We start from the raw sequence: 19,321 nt of genomic DNA, 5'->3' as shown, positions 1-19,321 counted from the left end.
TTTAAACTTGACTTAATTTATCAATAGTCAACATGACTTGGAATTAACCGTCAAACGCGAAATATCAAGGACATATTTGGCATAAAATGAATGTATAAATGCACAAATATTCAAATTATAATTGTGATATTACCTAGTGTGATGACTGAACCACACATGGCTGAGATTTAATTAGCTAATATACGGTCTGCATGAACTTCAACAGTATTAACACTTTATTCACTGTGACTAATATATATATATATATATACATATATATATATATATATATATATATATATATATATATATATATATATATATATTAAATTAAATCATTGTCTTGTGCAGTTTAATAAGCACATAAGCCCATATAGCAAGGTAATATAGGGGTAAAGACGAGACAAAATATTAGAGTCACAGTAAGGAGTACCTTTCAAGTTGGGCTGGACATCTGGCATACCGGGCATTTTCCCGGTGGGCCGACGCCCTTTGGTCCATCGGGAGAACCGATCGGGCCGGTTTGTTGGCCGCGAAACGTGCCGAATGGGGAGCGATAAGCAAAAATGTATTATAAATTAAATTTAACTAGACGCATGAAATTGAAAAAGCGTTTCACAGCTCGTTTTTGAAATAATTACCGTTTTATTACACGGAAAATCTTCATTGCATGACCACTCGAGTGGGACTGTGGAGGACGCCGATCCGTTTATATCGTAACCAATTGTTATGGAATTAGCACAAGCGGCTCTAGCGAGAGATGGCGGACTGTGCACGGCTCGCTCAGGTTTTAACGAGGGCGGATCTCTTCACCAGCCGTGGGCGGTAGCTTGATATAACTAGCCCGTTACAAACAGGAAGAACTCAAAGGTCTGTCAAAATAAAAGTCCCGCTTTAGTGAAAGCTCTATTCAACTGGATGAGTGAAATTGAAGACAGAAAAATAAAACTACTCTATACAAATGTACTACTCAAAAGTAGCAATAATACTCATATTAACAAATATATAATATTAAATGGATGTTTTAATATTATTATCTGAAACCAATATAAAAAAAGCATGCGTTTCATTAGCATATTGTGATTCAGCCGTCTTGTGCCACATGTAATCACATTTATTTTCATAAATTATATTTTTTTTTATTTGAGAAAAGCTGTTATGTATCAATTTGATCATAATATTTAATTTAAACTTTTAACATTAAAAATTAAAATGCATAATTTGTATCTGTGAGACTTACTGCAGTTCTTTTAGTAGAGTAATTTTCTATGTAATTTCATAAAAAAATCTGAGGCTTTTTATTTATTGATTATAGTATTGATTTAGTATCAATACCGAGGTATCGCAACGAAGCCACAATGTTGGTATCAGAGCTACTTCTGTATAGTAAAATGTAATATTCAATGTAGTAGTTGCAGCAGTAATAATTATAATATACAAATTATAATAATAAAAACATAATATTTAAGCAATATCTCACAAGCAAGAGTTTCATCGCTACTAATATTAAAAGTGTGACGCTTGACGTGCAGCACTTTGGGTTTTGAATTGTGCTGATCAGTTTTTAAGCACTTCATTTAATATCAAATAATGCAATGGAATGTTTAATATCAAATAATGCAATGGAATGTTTAATATCAAATAATGCAATGGAATGTTTAATATCAAATAATGCAATGGAATGTTTAATATCAAATAATGCAATGGAATGTTGACAAGTAATCGTTTTGTTCTCGTTTGATTACAGTTCGATTCATTACATTTGAATAGGCAGTTTTTTGCGATTGATAAAATGTATTTAAAATTTAAAATCACGGAATTCAGAGAAGAAGAAAAAAAGAATTTGGAATGAATATAACTTTAGAAAATGTACAATCAGTGCGTGTTCCTCCAAGAAAATTTTTGACTAATCTTTCATCAAAATAAAATACATCATCAAGCCCTTTTATTTCTCAACATCCTGTCATAGAGACGCTTTACACCATCCAAAACCCCGCCCCTTTTCCTCCACGTCAAATGGGTTGCGCACACGGTTTCATGTTGACTTTAATATCCCAACAGTCTCCTCAATACATTGAGTTTTGCAAATGATGAATAAAGAATATATTTAAACTTACTGTACTTTTCCCACCATATCCAACAACTTTTCATGGATAACTTTTACTACTTCAAAACTGCAAAGAAAAGAGAGACAGAAGATCATAATTCTCAAACCATCAATAATGGGTGAAATAAGACCGAAACACTAAATGAAAGTTCACAGATGACGAACAGACAAAATGTGCAGATGGAAGATGATCCAAATGATCCACAGTCCTGAAAACTGTTTTACCAGCTTCACAAGTTTAACCCTATTTGGTATTCGGTCATTATTGACCAAAACTAATTTTCCTCCATTTGCCATCTGAACATACAACACCAAAAAACAAACAAACATTGGGCTTCATTGGATAAGTCTAAGTGGTCGAGGAGAGAAAAAAAAAAAAAAAAAAAAAAAGACACTTTGGGTATTCGTGACGACCACTGAAAATGAATGGGAAAGACCAAAAACATTGTTTTCTGCATTGTGGCTGATTGATTGTATTTGATATATAAAACATTTCAATAAAAAGCAGACAGAAATGACAGGGTGAGACTCTAAATCATCCTCAGTGCAAAACATACCCAGAAACACACATTTAATAAAAATAACTTTTTACTATAGAAAGTTTGAAATTGCAAAATATTTACTCTGATTCCTCTGTTTTATACTCTAAGTGAATTTTCAGGAGTTTGCAGTTAATTTCGGTTTCTTGATGTTCATTTTCTGGACATTATTATTAGGGATGCACCGATCTGATACCTGGATCGATATCGGCTCCGATAAGCTTTTAAACGGATCGGGTATCGGTCCGACGAGCCCGATACAAATCCGATACTGTGTGTTAGTCATGTTCTTTACAGTCAAGCTCCAAAAATGACAAAATAACAATTAAAGTAGTTCATATGACTCGTGCATTTTATTCAAAGACACTTGAAGACATGCGACAGATCTGAATCACAAAAGACTGTTTCATCAGTAAATATATAGTATGTGCAGCTCCAGCGTGTCAGTGAATGGCGCTGCTCTGTACACACACACACACACACACACACACACACACACACACACTCGTGGCGCAACATTTGCACGCTACTCATGAACAACATCTCAGATGTAGATGCTCAATAGTTCGGGTCACTTATAATATACATTGAGAACGGCACCAGAGGAGCCGAATCTTATTCAGATCAGAATGTGAATTAAACTACTGTGAACTAGCCCACAAACAAACACATACGGGACGTCCTGGAGACTTCAGAATGTCAAAATAAAAGCGTGAGGGGTTAAAAAGTTCACGATTGAGATACATTATTATTATTAACATAGTTTACAAATGATGATAATATTTAAGTTGAATGGCTTCCAAAACATTATTGTGAATGAAGTGAGACAAAATGTTTCAACTAAATTGAACAAAAAAAAGAGATCTGAATCCTTTAAAGTCCAGATACAAGCTGAAATATTTAGCAAAAAATAAAAAATAAATAAGCGATACATTTATATTGAAATAAAGTGTAGTTAGAGGTTTGTGTTTCTTTACATATTAAAGAGTAACCCCAATAATGTAAAGATATTATAAACTGATCATGCAATAAACAACAACACGGGTATCGGATCGGCCGATACTGAGATTTCTGATATCGGAATAGAAAAAACGGTATCTGTGCATTCCTAATATGCATTTACATTGAGTTATTAAATTATTATGTTTGAAATAAATGATTGGTATAAAATGTTATTCTGTGTCTCTTTGTAACACCATGGTCAGGTCTGATTGCAGCATAAAGACAAACTGCAAAAACACTTCAAATACATTTCAAATGCTAAACTTCGACAAATAATAGTTTAATAATGTCTAAATATATATCTAAATGCATATCTTGTGTTAAAATATAAAAAAGTAATCCGACTACAGAGTATGTGTCTACAGTCCTCTACTGGCTGTGCATGACATGGTTATTTATATTCTGCGATCTGATCATCTGAGAGTCTTCGTGAAATAATGTCACATTTCAACTGGCCACAATGTTTCATTCACAAACTCTATGACAGATATTAGACGGGGTGATCAGAACGAATTTAAAAACTTCTGAAGTTCAAAATTATTTTTGTTTTCACATGACGCAGAGTTTAACACCTCTGAGGAAACAAAGATTTAAATGCACCTACCTTTTATTTGACGTGACTGAATAGACCAGAATGTAACCGTTGATATCTATGGAGTACGTCTGTGGAAAAATTGAGTATTCGTCCTGCAAACACAATCAACCAAACACAAAACTTTAAATTCATTTTTAAAAACATTAATGACTAAATGTTTCCATTATAAAATACAACTGTCTGTCTTTTGTGTTGCTTCACACCCCGGCTTCATGACTCACAAGGGTATATGTTATAATTCTTGATCTAGATGAAGTCAACAGTACAATATATTGTTAAAAGTACCAGCACTTCGGTACCAAGCTGATAATCAGCCCGGGATTTTACATGGCAACTGGGCCAAAACTTGGGGGGGGGTTCGCTGTCCTGCATATCGCTGCAACATTTTGTGGTCTGTTCTGCATAATGCGGGTGGGTCATTTTTGCTTATCGCGGCCCAATCGGCCCATTTCACGGCCGACCCACCGGCCCACTCGGTTCTCCCGATGGAGATGGTCACTCCACCCCAAAGTGAGTCGGCCCACCAGGAAAATGCCTGTTATGCCAGATTACCAGTCCAGCCAAGGGTGTAAACAACTCAAAGACAGTAAAAACAAAATTAAAGTCTCATTTAAAGCTGACATTTAAAAAAAATAAATGTTGTGCTTTTTTTTTTTTATATTATTTTTCAAAAAAAATAAGCAGTGAAAATTTTTGATTCATATTTGAAAAACTTTTGTCCAGCAAATCAAAGTCATGTGATGTAATTAACATGTAAGTAGCAATTTTGTTGTCATGTGACAAAAAAGAAACAGAGAAGACCTCTTTAGAGTCGCAAGACTTTGAGTGAAGATTTAAAAAAAAAAAAAATATCATATCATTAAATCTAGGGATGCACCAATTTATCAGCCAATTAATGACCAAATTAAAACCATCGACAAATCGGTTTAAGCATGAAAACCCGATGGTTCATTTATAAAAAAAAAAAAACCTTCATTACGTGACTCTTGTGAAACTGCCACTTACCAATACATGGAAGTAAAACCAACTAAACGCTTTTAAAACAGCAAACTTGGACTTCTGAGACATCGGTATGTTATTCAGTAAAGCTGCACGATTGATCGAGTTAAGATTGAAATCACGATATGGTCTTGTGTGATTACTAAAGATGGCTGCATTTAAAAATAGACTGCAATCAGCTCTTCAGTCGGCATTGTGTAAGCACGCGGCGCCCTCTAGCGGTATGGACAACATTTTCCATGATCCATTACAGCACTATAGAACTTAAACGAATGTTTTGTTCCTTTGGTAACTTTATTTTTATATGATATAAAATCATATAAAATATATATATGATATTCCTGACTCCTAATATTTTTCACATTGAAACATATGTTTGAAAACACTTTTGAAATGTGTTAAATTGCGTACTCATGTATTCAAGGTGCAAGGAAAGTATTTCATTAAAAAACATTTTTAAAGTCATTAAATGTCTTGTAGAAAATGCTATAAATGTTTTTTAAAAATGTGTAAAATCAACATTACATGTCTTCGATCTTGACACGTGTTTTAAACTAGCTTATTAAAATATTTTTAGTCACCTTGCACAATCTTGGATGACCCATATGTTTATTTTGTTATTAGCCATTTACTTAACTGAAAAATTTATATTTACTTATTTTTAGTATAAGTAATACTTCTTAGAGAAACATTGAAGGTTACATCCATGAAATAGTTTTAATGTAATTTGTTAAGTTACATTAATGTTTAACTTGTTAAATGTGCAAGGACTGCGTTGCTTGCCGTGGTTTTTGAAATGTGCATCAAGAATCGTGATCTAATCCTCGATCGCTCTCACCTGTCCTGCTGTGTCCACTAGCTGCAGGTGATACTCCTGACCGTTCACTGTGATCATTTTAGTAAATGCTGCAGAGAAAAGAGAAATGCACAGACTGAATGAGCTCATTAAAACGAATATTTGAAAAGGTATAGCTCAGTTATAGGCTGTGATGAGGAGGAGGGTGTACGGCCGGCGCTGTCACCTAATCAGCGGGAGAGAAATAAAGGGGAGCTGGAGATGCCAGTTCGGGAGAGAGCGGCACACGCGGCAGTGCTGTTTGTGCATGTGCGTTTATGTTTGTTTTATGCTCAAGTTGATTTATGTCATTAAAGTTATGTTGACTGTTCTGCTGGTTCCGGCCTCCTCCTCAACCTTCCTGTGAAACCGGTTACATTGGTGCCGAAACACGGGAAGGAGAAAGGATCCAATGCTGTGGAGTCCTCGCCGCTGCCGTCTGCCGGGAGTCGGAGGAACCGCTGCCATCCGCCAAGGGACGGAGGAGTTGCTGCCGGGAGTCGGAGGAACCACTGCCATCCGCCAAGGGACGGAGGAGTTGCTGCCGGAAGTCGGAGGAACCGCTGCCATCCGCCAGGGGACGGAGGAGTTGCTGCCGGAAGTCGGAGGAACCGCTGCCATCCGCCAGGGGATGGAGGAGTTGCTGCCGGGAGTCGGAGGAACCGCTGCCATCCGCCAGGGGACGGAGGAGATGCTGACGGCCGCGGGGAGTCGGAGGAACCGCTGCCATCCACCAGGGGACGGAGGAGTTGCTGACGGCCGCGGGGAGTCGGAGGAACCGCTGCCATCCGCCAGGGGACCGAGGAGTTGCTGACGGCCGCGGGGAGTCGGAGAAACCGCTGCCATCCGCCAGGGGTCGGAGGACTCGCTGGGAACCGCCAGAAAAGTCAACGTAAACTTTAAAAGCATAAAATGAACTTTAAACAACAAAAAGCGCACACAGCGGCCGCGTGTGTTTGTGTGTGTGTGTGTGTCTCTATCTGTCTCTCAAACTGGAATCTCCGGCTCCCCTTTATCTCGCTCTCCCGCCGATCCGCTGACTACAGCACAGCCCGTCCACGCCCCTACTCCTCATCACATTGGCCAATCCAGATCTCAACATAATCAAATATCATCCGATCTATCAGCTCGGCCCTTTTAGCAGCTTTTAAAACAGGAAAATGTACCCAAACAGTACATTACAGACAGTAGATATCAGCGGAGGAAGCGTGGTGTAACTAAGACTGTATTTGTAAAATTGTCATGATTATTAGTCCATTCGAGCTTAAAGGGTTTATGGTGTTTCCTCTTCAAGCATTTCAATCCCCAGTCTCCAATATGTAAAACAGCATTCTGGACATTCTCCTAAACATCTCCTTTTGAGTTTTATGAAAAGAAAGTCATACTGGTTTGGAATGACATGACAGAATTTGAATTTTTGCGTGAACAATCCCTTTAACCACACCCACATTAGTTCATCCAACCCAGAGTCCACTGTATAATTGATGGACAGCTGCAGCCGTTATGAACCGCCCCTTTAAGAACCTCCCATCACAAATAATGAAGACCATGTGTGGTCTACTTATAACACTTCCTCAAAGTGACCTTGCGGGAGCTGCAGTTCATGCGCTGCATGTAAACTGGTGCATGATTGCAGCATCAATCCGTAATGCACAGAGAATCTGCTGATGAAGTGCATGCGTGTGTGTGCATTACTGTCGTATCCACGTCATTCATGCAGAGCACAATAAAACATGACAGAAATACACCTGGCTTTCCTCCAGTTACATCATCCTGACAACAGATCTGTGTCACACAACTGAAGCTAAACAATGGCAAACCAATGTTTACTCTTGCATAGAACACACACACACGGTGCAGGAGGCCACAGCCAAGTACATTTAGTGTTGATATTGATTTTCCCAAATATATTTGTAATGTTGGGAATACAGTAGTGAGGAATTTGGCGATTATGGTTCTGATTTCACTTACTGTTCTATGGACGACTCTTTGTATTTGTAAGGAACCACCAAATCTTGTATCTTTAAAAAAAAGGTCCGTTTTTCTACCCAATGTTGGAACGCCCAATTCCCACTACTGGGTAAGTCATCGTGGTGGCGCGGTTGCTCGCCTCAATCCGGGTGGCGGAGGACGAATCTCAGTTGCATCCGCTTCTGAGACCGTCAATCGGCGCATCTGATCACGTGACTCGTTGTGCATGACACCGCGGAGACTCACAGCATGTGGAGACTCATGCTACTCTCCACGATCCACACACAACTCACCACATGCCCCATTGAGAGAACCACTAATCACCACCACGAGGAGGTTACCCCATGTGACTCTACCCTCCCTAGCAACCGGGACAATATGGTTGCTATGGAGCCCTGACTGGAGTCACTCAGAACGCCCTGGATTCAAACTCGCGTCTCCAGCGGTGATATTCAGAGTCAATACTCGCCGAGACCCGCATTTTCCTACCACAGGAAATGCTAAATTACTGTACTTTCCCTCTCAATCTCTTACCACATCTCGCAGTTACATATAACACTTGTAATATTTAGATTATTATTGAATTATACCGAATATTGGTATTCGGATCTTGTTGGAGTCATGCAAACCAACGGACGAGGATCTGCTTTTATGGTCAACAAAAGAAAAATGAAGCGGTACGTGAAACTCAGAAGCTAATCAGACAAGTATATGTGTGTGTGTTAAATCTGTGAAATTGGAAGAGCACATTTGATAAAAAGTCAATGTTTGTGTTGTCACGTTTTACATGCGTGTGAATGGTTACGTATTCTTCCGTGTAAGTATTTAAGATTATTTAAAAAAAACGATTTTGTGAACTAGTCCTAGGGTTATAACTAAAAAAAAAACAGTGTAGTAAAATCCTTTGAACTCCCTAGATCAATAATTATATATATATAAAAACATAACGTTTTTATTTGGAATGGCTATATAAGGGAAATATGAGCATTGGTGGCACTATAACAGTCAGACATGTTAAAAGGCTATATCTCTTGGTATTTAGCTAAGATTGCTTTCTCTCTATTTTAGGTGCTTGCAGGCTAGCAGAATGATACTTTAAATCTTGTAGCACATCCACTTAAAGTCCCTATGCCACTTGAACCCTGTAATTGCTGCTTGCAGCTATATTTATTATTATTATTATTATTATTATTATAAACTTTCCTCAAGAAACTCATTGTTTCTCTAATGCCATCTGCATTGGTTTCCATGTAAGCTTCGGTTGAGTGGGAATGTTTTTTTTATTTTTTTTTATCAATTTTTATTAATGCATACTGTTTATTTAAAAAAAAAAAAAAGCATCATACTTAAATTTTAAGTTATGAGCAATGGATTACTTGATTTTTTTTTTGTGTGGGTTAGAGTATTGGACTACAAAATAATGATTTTTGCTTTATTAAATTAATAAAATATGTATAAATTAAAAAAGGACGAGTCAAAATTACATTTTGGGGTAATCAACATACAAATGCGGTCAATTAAACAAATTGATTCGAACCCAGAACATTGCTTTAACTTCACATTTCCATATGAACAACCGTTCAGTATCATCAGCCAACCAGCGTGAATATCATGAGAAGCATTTAATATTTTTTTTTTATGTATTCCTAATTTAGACTCCCAACCATGCATATGTTAAAAACACACTCACTGTTTTCAATAGTTGGGTCGTATGAGTCCACAAACTGGCCTTCCACAAACTGTATCGTCAAGGAGGATTTCCCTGAAACAGAGAAACGCAACCGTATTAAAAGAGTGTCAAAGTGTAAACATCTACTTATTTACATGCATTTTCATGTCAAGCTCTGTGGAAAGACTAGCTATACATTTTAAATGACATGTTATTAGTCTATGCTTAGGAGGGTTAAGCACACACATGGTATTCGGTCATTTGTTTTAACAAAAATAAATTTTTATTTCATTTCAGAAAAATTCCTTTATCTGAGCAGGATAAAGACTAGGTGAATTTTCCTTCTTTTGCAATATAAAAAAAAAAAAAACAAAACTTGGCTTGATTCGTCTAAGTGGTTGTACAGAAATACATAAAATAAGAGACACCTTTGGTATTCACGGTCAAAACTGACCGACCATTGAAAATGAATGGGACGGACCAAAAAAAACTGAGATTTGTTTTTATCTGTCAAATACAAAATCACTAAATCAACCACATTCCAGAAAGAAGAAAAAAAAACAATAACAGGGTGAGACTTTAAAACATCCTCAGTGCCAAACATACACATACACACACACACACTCACAATTATACACACAAAAATGAACTGGTGAGACTATAACACAGAGCTTTTTTTTTTTACATTTGTAAAGACAAAACAATCTGTCACAATTCAGCACAAACACATTCCTTGATGTTCATTTTCTTGATATTATTAAGCATTTTGATTTATTACGTTTTAATGAATTATTGGTATAAAAATGTTTATTGTGTCTGTTTGTAACACCATGGTCAGGTTTGATTGCGTCATAATGACATTAACTGCAAAAACTGACACTTCAAATACATTTTAAAATTCTAAACTAAGATTATAGCTTGATAATGTCTAAATACATCTCCAAATGCACATCTTGTGACACAAGTCATGAGACTACACCGTAGGAGCTACTGGCTGATGATTTTCAAGTCATGTTATTTATATTTTGTTCACCAGATCAAAGCAATCTGCTTCCAAATGATGCCACATTCTCATATTTTCTTCATGTTTTAACTTATAGAAGTGTAGTCATTTTTATTCTTATTTTAAATGCAAATTAATGGTACAATTTAGAAATATACATGACATTTTTCAATACCATAGGAGGGCAAAACAAATCTTCCCTGACAGGTTTCAAGAGATTCACCCATAGAATGAATGTTATAAGCTTCTCTTTGTCTGAATAAACAGTTTTTGCCAGGTTCCCATTCAAAAGAGCATTTGTAATGAAACTGCCATAGTAATAGTAGTGCAGGACACACACACACACACACACACACACACACACACACACACACACACACAGTGTGGGCAGATTTGCCCTGCAGCCTGTTGCTATAACAACGGCTAGTTCCTCTCTGAAACCAGCATTTGTAAATGTGAGGCCTCATTCACACGAAAATGCCCACAGGAACATCGCGACATTCCAGAATGAACGTTCCCCTCTTTGAATACCACACAAGTGAATGGTGACTGAGGCAAACATTCTGCCAAACATCTCCTTTTGTGTTCCTCAGTCATACGGGTATGGAACAACATTTACAATGAGTAAATGATGACATCATTTCCATTTTTGGTTGAACGGTCCCTTTAAGCGTGTAAACGGGGTCAGTTCTTATTTCCATGTTGACTCTAAAACACTCGACATCCAGCGAATCATTCGGCCTCTCGTCTCAAACCAGACTTCCCTCCGTTTTAATGGAAGCACATCGCATTTCCAGCATCATCATGGGCTCTATAAATAGACGCTGAAACAAGTGAAGTGGACACGCAGATCCTTAATGTACACAACGATATGGAAACAGGCATCCTAGAGGGAGTGCAGAAATATTGTATTTCAAATGGACATTCAAACATGAAGCCCGAAGTTCACTGACGATTAAAATGATGTCATCATTTACTCACCCTCATGTCGTTCTAACGCGTGTGACTAGCTTTCTTGATGTTTTGAAAAATCTTTAGGCAGTTTATAACTACGGAGTAGTACTATGTTCTCTATAAACTAATCGCTGATACCAATATTTTGTAGCTTACCGTATTTTGTTCAGATCATTAATTTATTTAGGAATGTTTAAACTGTACAGAGAGGTACAAAAGCGTTTTCACTGTTCTGAACAAAGGAACAAAGAATAAGGGAAGTCAAGGTGTCAATAAAGAAGTGTTTCGGATGGTTTCCCTCATCATGTAGCCTATAGGCAAGTACCACTTTCACAACTGTTAAGTCCATTTATCCGATAGACAACAAACCAGCAACCTTCTGATTACAAGTTTACCAGTCATGTGGTTTAGACCACTACACCACCACCACCACCACTCCTTCCGAATACTTAAAGTTGGGATTTCCGTGGAACGGTCCCGATGATGCGCCGCTGCAACAGTGTGTTATTTGCAAAGAGGTGCTAGTAAATGATCGTATGAGGCACTGTAAGCTCCGGCGTCACATTGAGGTCAAGCTCTAGTCTGGTGGAAAAGCCACTGGAATATTTTGACAGAAAGCTGAAAGAATTGCAAACACTAAAGAGTCATCCAGACTTACAGCTCTGTTAATGCGAAGGTGACTGTTGCATCATATCGCATTGATTTACGGATAGGACTGAGTTTCCCCACCGCTCTCGAAAGGTTATGAAAGTCCTCATCCCCTTCACCTCCACTTACTTATGCGAGTTTCCGCTTTGATCCTGCTTAAAAGCAAATACCGATCAAGGCTGAAGTTGGAGGACCATTTATGTTTAATACTTTCTACCGTGCAGCTTCGCATCGACTCATTGTTCCCGCTGATGTAGGGGCGATGAATACGAAGAGTCAAAATCGGCAATCAGAGTTTTGCTTAGCGTAGGCCTATATGGAAGTGATTTTAAACATTTGATACGGTGACAAAACAGCGCTGTCCATAGCTGATGTTGCTTGATGTTTTCCATGTTTAATGGGCTTAAGTAGCCTAAAATCTCCTCAATTGAATGAGAGCTATTTTGATAACGTTAGTAGCTTGTGGCTGTTAATGAACATGTTTTCAGTTTAGTTATTTGACTGTCGAGGGTTCAGTGATCAGAGAATAGAGCTGTCCGTGGTGCTGATTTTGTTCTATGTCTGATTTTGTTAACTCTTATGTTACAGGCCTGTTGAGAATAATTCTGTGGCAGGGCCGGGTCGTGATTATACACATCCGGTTCCTTATCAGGCTAATCAAGCCTCCGAGAGGGATAAAGGCCGCCTGTGGAGGATTGTGCGCGGGAGAGAGAGATCGTATACGGACATGTCCGTCGTGTGTGTGTGTGTCTTCAGTTTAAGTTTATTATTAAAATATAATTTATGTTGTCAAAAAAAAAATCTAAATAAATCTTACTCGCCAGTTCTCAGATACGCCGTAGCTTGTTCCTCGGCCACTCCTCCACCCTCTAACGGACGACAGCCGCGCCTCTCCGGGCAGATTGGAGGCAGTCCTCCAGCCCCTAGTGGACGAAATTCTTGGGGAACAGAAAGGGTCTCCCCTGTCCCTGGCAGCGGTTCTCCCGCTCCAGGCGGTCGGCAGCGAGCCCGTCCCCGCTCGCGGTCTCAGACCCTGCCACGTTTCAGCGGCTGGTAGGGGACTCCTCCACCCCTGGCAGCGGCCCTGACCGCTCCAGGCGGTCGGTTAGGAGCCCCTTCTCCCCTCGCAGTCGGCAGCTGTCCTCCGCTTCCAGGCGGCCGGGCGAGGTGGTTTGAGTTCGGTTGCTAAGGAACTGTAGCGCGATTTCCATGAATGTGAAAGCAGCTCTGACTCGGGTGCGCACTCGTTCAGGAAGTAAAGTAACCTGCGCATGCGCTTTAGCTGATGACGACATAATTAGTTCCGACAACACACGAGGATCCAAACATTCCGGAAAGTCCCAAACATATTATGACATCACAATGACATACAAGTACAATTAACACTATAAATACTGTCTGTCTGTACACCTTATAAACACTATTATGGGTTATAAATACAGGGTATAATAGGAGATGACAGTGGCGATAACCTCACCTTGGACACGAGCGCGAGTAAGCGTGCGGTGTAAACAAAGATGCAAATGAACTGCAATCAGCCATCTCCTCAAAAAACGCCATTGGCGAGCAGCAGCAAGCCGCTTCCACTGGACACCTCATGAGTTACTCCATGAAGCGCACATATACGCAGTTGTCCTTCACTCTGCTGTGCATAATGGCACCAAAATAACAAAGTATGATGAGTCGCGTAGCATTCTCCGTGCGTGTTTGTGATGACGTAAGATGAACGCAAATGAACCGGGGTTCGATAGAATCAAGTGAGTGTGAACTCAGACCAACGCTGCGGGCGGCACCGGGCACAATCTCGCACGTCTTCAAGTGTCTTTGAATAAAATGCACGAGTCATATTAACTACTTTAATTGTGTTTTTATGGTTCTTTAATTAAATGTTTTGAGCTTGACAGTAATGAACATGACTAACACGCAGTATATCATAATATATCAGTCGGCCGATATTATTGATATTAGCCTTTCACCGATATATATCGGTATTGGTGTATATGTGTACCGATATGTGCAGATATCAAAACTATTTTTCATTTCATATAATGCAGAAAACAATGCTTTATAATTGGTGTCATTACATAGTTTGTCGAGCAGAGCGTGCTCCGAATCCATTGTTTACAGAGCTGATGGTGGCTCTGCAGACAGTGCGGAGTTAAGCGGTGTCTTCTCGGTAAGTTGCTAACTAGTTTGTGAAATACACACTGGAAAGTTAATAAACAATGACCTCAATCATTTTCCCTTTTCAATATATCTAATATAACGTTAACCCTGTCCCTAACAACCATGTCACTCCCGTTTATCACATCTGTTTGTTGTGTTAGTCAGCTATAGTTTGTCAGTGCAGTCAGTAATGTAGCAGATTGAAAGGTAAACATCAGGGCATCTTTTTGCAGCTCAGCAGACAACGATGCAGTGGTGGATCGTGTCTGTTGAGTGTTGATTTCATACAGCGTTGTTACCTAGTTGGTGAGAAGCAATGCTGGTCCATCTTTTACTATCCGTGGCAACAAGCTCATAGCTAACTAGCTAACCATGTAGCTACTTCCATAGATTGTCAGCTGAGTGGAAGCTAATGTGTAAACATGTATTCACAGTTTGGTACCTCCTTCAACTGAACAATTCCAGTCGTTGCATTTATAAAATGTAATATTTTAAAGTCTGGTTTTCCACCGTTGAAACTTTCCCTGAACTTGTATAGCAGAATAAGGTGCAACACCGCTGCCGCCGTTTATCTCTTGACCCGACAGGTGTAAATGCTTCTTGTGTTACAACCTGACCCTAACAATTAATACAGTCAGCATAAGACTGATACTAAACAGTACGGATGTTTATTTAACTATTTATTCTTTATTTTAATGGTCAGCAACTGACTGATACTGAACATACATACAGTACTGATGTTTTTAAGCCATTTATTGTATTTTTATTTATTCTTTATTTCTCAGTGTTCATTTCTAGAAATTGATGACAAAGTATAATAATAATAATGTCAAATATTCTTTGATAAAAATATTTGTTTAAGAAAGCAGCCTTCTAAGTACATTAGCATAGTCATATCAGCGCAAAATCCACATATAAAAGGTCTGTTTCCATTCCAGCTCAAAAATTAACTATATGGGCCACCGTATCGGTAATCGGTGAATTTAAATATAATATAAAAATCGGTATCGGTCGGGCTCTAGTTTAGAATGACAATGATGGTGAGTTTTCATTTTTTGGGTGAATTACTCTTAATTTACTCTTACTGTATAGAAAATATGGAAGCTAGTGGAAATGATTCAATCCGAGTTTATAATTTTTATAATTAAATACACAAAAGTTGGCTCAAGTTAGCCTTAACAACCCAAATGGCTAAATTGGAGGTACAAATATAAGTCACATTATCTACAGGTTAAAGTTCACATGCATCTGCCATATTGAGGCCTGAACTGAACCGTATAAGCTTCATTAAACCACAAATTAATCTTATAAACACACAATTACTTTTCCTGAAGTTGCGTTTAAGGGTCGTATTTCTCCAAACATGTTCCATAAAGATAAAATTGCTAATGCTCAAGTCATTTCAACAGTCTCAATGTATATATCCCAGAAATTAACTACACTGTCTGAACAATCGGATCCCATTTCATCCAAACAATGACAGGGCGGACATTCAAACGAAAAACAAAACAATCAGCATTGTGTGCAGGGTGAACAAAGCCTAAAAGTACATGTCAACGGTTTTGCCCGCTGTGTACACTATGATTTCATGAAGGCAGCAGTTAGCGTATGTACAGCGTAAACCGTTTCCAAAGGCTAAAGTCAACACATGTGTCCTGATGTGATGTTCGCATGTTCTCTCAACTGTGATGCACACGCATCATTTAGTGTGTAGCAGCAAACCAGTGAGTTATTGCAGAGAGAATACAATTGCTCTAAACGGTCGCTGTTACAACGAAATCGACCAGATCAGGATCAAACTCAAGTGGGCATGTGGGAAATATGTGTGTCGGACATTTTAAATCCAAATACACTTGTCCTACCATCTTCATGCCATAAAAGGGATAGTTTAGCTAAAAATTATGTCATTATTTACTCACCCTCATGTTGTTCCAAACCCATATTTCTGTGGAACACAAATGGAGATCTTCAGAATAAAATGGAAACTTTACATTAACCAGTCATGGCAACTTTTCTTTCCCCATGATGAACATGGTTAATGAAAGTGACTGGTAACCGAGACTTATTTATGACAACAAATTCCAACCACATTTTCCCAACCAAATATGGGAATTTAAAAAAAAAAATCTCCCCAATTTGTAACGCCCAATTCCCAAAGTCCTCGTGGTGGTGTAGTGACTCGACTCAATCCGGGTGGCGGAGGATGAATCTCAGTTGCCTCCGCATCGGAGACGGTCAATCCGCGCATCTTATCACGTGACTTGTTGAACGCGTTGCCACGGAGACGTAGCGCATGTGGAGGCTTCACGCTATTCTCCGCCGCATCCACACACAACTCACCACACGCCCCACCGAGAGTGAGAACCACATTATAGTTCATCACAATGAGGTTACCCCATGTGACTCTACCCTCCCTAGCAACCGGGCCAATTTGGTTGCTAAGGAGACCTGGCTGGAGTCACTCAGCACGCCCTGGATTCAAACTCACGACTCCAGGTGTGATAGTCAGCGCCAATACTCGCTCAGATACTCAGGACCCCCCAAATATGGGAATTTTTTGTGAATATAGAAATGCCATAAATATGTAACCTGTATGCACGTCTCATTTTTCACTGTCATTATTACACGAGCATGCCAAATAAACTTATGTTTTATATAAGCGCAAAGGTTTTACTTCAATGTTCACATAATCTCAAATAGCTGCACTAATAGACAAAGTATTTAAAATATTATTTTTCATGTCATTCTACCCCTGTGCAATATTTCCCAACTTAAAGCCTTGAATGAAATAATATCTATTAAATTGTATAATATGCTTACTAGTTAAATAAGAATAAATTAATTCTTATGGCGGATTCACACATACTATGAGAGCACGGCGTGAAGCAACATGTTGCGTCTCTTTTCTAGGTTCCTATGGAAACGGTGGGCAGTTACGTACACTTGTTTATCAGCATACTTGGTCGTGATTGGTTAATATATCCAAGCCCCTTCAAGGCAAGTCAGTCCACTCAGTGGTCATCTTTGGAGCGCTCTCGGGCAGGCAGGCTTCTCCCATTCATTTTAATACCAGTGAAATACCAGTTAATATCTCCTCTAAATTATCTCTCTCTATATATACACACGGCAAAATTCTTAGAATAATAAATAATATTGCTTCATTTTTTTGGGGTTATTTTGTGCTTGTTTGTATGTATGCATGTAGACCTATACATTGTAGTGTATAGTAAGTTCGATTTAAATAGTTTATTTGCCTTTACGTCTTTACTATAATCTCCTGATTATTTTAGTTTTCTAGAGCCGCTGAGTTCAGCGTGAGCCACGCGGCGCCAAAACTATCCGCTCACTGCCGCGTCTGGGATGCGTCCCCCTTGCGACTCAAGCTCGCAATGTGAAGGGTGTAATCTGTTAACATAGGTGCAGAAATGAAAACGCGCTGCTCACACCCAGCTCACGTAGGATGTGTGAAACTAGCCTTATTTAGCACACATACTACTTAAAGAGGTATGACAGTCAATTCGTATCCCCATTTTAATCGCATCATATTCTGATTTAAATATGAATAGATGATTTCTTGGGTGTATGTGTATTAAGCATGTAACCGGTCCCTCTCCGAGCAAGAACCGGGGTCTCCGGCATGGAAGGCGGGCACACTAACAAGGAGGCGAAGGGCTAGAGACAATTAATAGATGACAATTAATCATCAGACAAATTTCATAAGCATGACACCCCACAGAGGAAAGTTATATAGGTTTGGAACAACATGAGGGTGAATTAATGATGACAATTTTAATTTCAGGGTGAAGTAATCCTTTAACTTTGATCTAGTCTCTGCTTAAAGACACATTTTACCGGTCTTCATATAAGAGACAGTCTCAAAGGACACATTCAGAACACCAGTATCATAATCTATAAATTCACCCATCATCGCCAGATGGCACGAAGATACTGTACGTGAATGCAGGCCTGAATTGTGTCCTTAATGCACCTTACACTCAGGTAATAAAAAAAGACAAATAGACAAAAAAAAAAAAAATTACATATAAATTGCATTTAAAAGGCGGTTTTAGACTTTACATTGAGACTGGGGCCTGCATGCATCTGAAGAACAGCATTCACACTACCGTTATCATGAAGAAAATCAGAATTAAGTTTCTGATTAAATGCATTAATGTTTAAGGTGTATCTTATGACATTTAATGGCATTTAGAGTATGCATGCATCCGCTCGTGCTTAAATGCACGCGGTAAAGGGATGCAGCACGCGCATGGGGTGACATTCAGCTCACGCGACCATGCACGACTCTCATCCACATTGGGGGGAAATATATATATATATATATATATATATATATATATATATATATATATATATATATATATATATATATTCGATATACGATTCAAACGATAAATAAAACACAACGCTAACGCGACCACGCGAGCCACTTACCGACAGATCTGTAGCCCAGGACGGCGATCTTTCGCGATTTCGGCTGCGGCATCTTTATTTCTTCCTACCACATCAACATCGACATGAAAGATCGTTTTTCCGGAGCAGACGCTACTGCGGTTCAGCGTCGCGAAGCTTGGTGAATAAAAGTGATAAATTCGTTCCTGCGAACGAAGCGATTTATTTTGTAAATAACGAGGAAAGTACTCAGACTCTCTGCGTCACTCCCCATACAAGCCTGCGTTCATTATGCATGAATGAAACCGCTGGATTGGTTGAGCTCGGCCGGAAAGGCGGGACTTATAGCCATTAGCAGCACAGCCATTGGCTAAGGGGTTTTCCCCGTCTCTGTAAGAGCGAACGTGATTGGCCGATAACAACTGTCAGTGATGACAACAGTGA

General features: G+C 38.9%; 1 protein-coding gene across 1 annotated transcript in view; it reads right to left on the bottom strand.

The window, feature by feature from the left end:
• LOC127634625 (GTP-binding protein Rheb) overlaps positions 1–19,157 on the bottom strand; it is a 27,248-nt gene extending 8,091 nt beyond the window's left edge. Inside the window, exons 1-5 of the mRNA XM_052114249.1 lie at positions 18,920–19,157; positions 9,718–9,789; positions 6,060–6,127; positions 4,232–4,314; positions 2,097–2,153 (exon numbers count right to left, since the gene is read on the bottom strand). Of these exons, the coding sequence (XP_051970209.1) occupies positions 2,097–2,153; positions 4,232–4,314; positions 6,060–6,127; positions 9,718–9,789; positions 18,920–18,971 (332 nt within the window). The 5' untranslated portion in view covers positions 18,972–19,157. The remainder of the gene's footprint in view (positions 1–2,096; positions 2,154–4,231; positions 4,315–6,059; positions 6,128–9,717; positions 9,790–18,919) is intronic.
• Positions 19,158–19,321: the final 164 nt, after the last annotated feature.

This window comes from Xyrauchen texanus, chromosome 41 (genome assembly GCF_025860055.1).
Source record: "Xyrauchen texanus isolate HMW12.3.18 chromosome 41, RBS_HiC_50CHRs, whole genome shotgun sequence".
Taxonomy (NCBI): Eukaryota; Metazoa; Chordata; class Actinopteri; order Cypriniformes; family Catostomidae; genus Xyrauchen; species Xyrauchen texanus.
The sequence above is the reverse complement of the archived record's forward strand: the minus strand, read 5'-3'. Positions and strand labels throughout refer to the sequence as shown.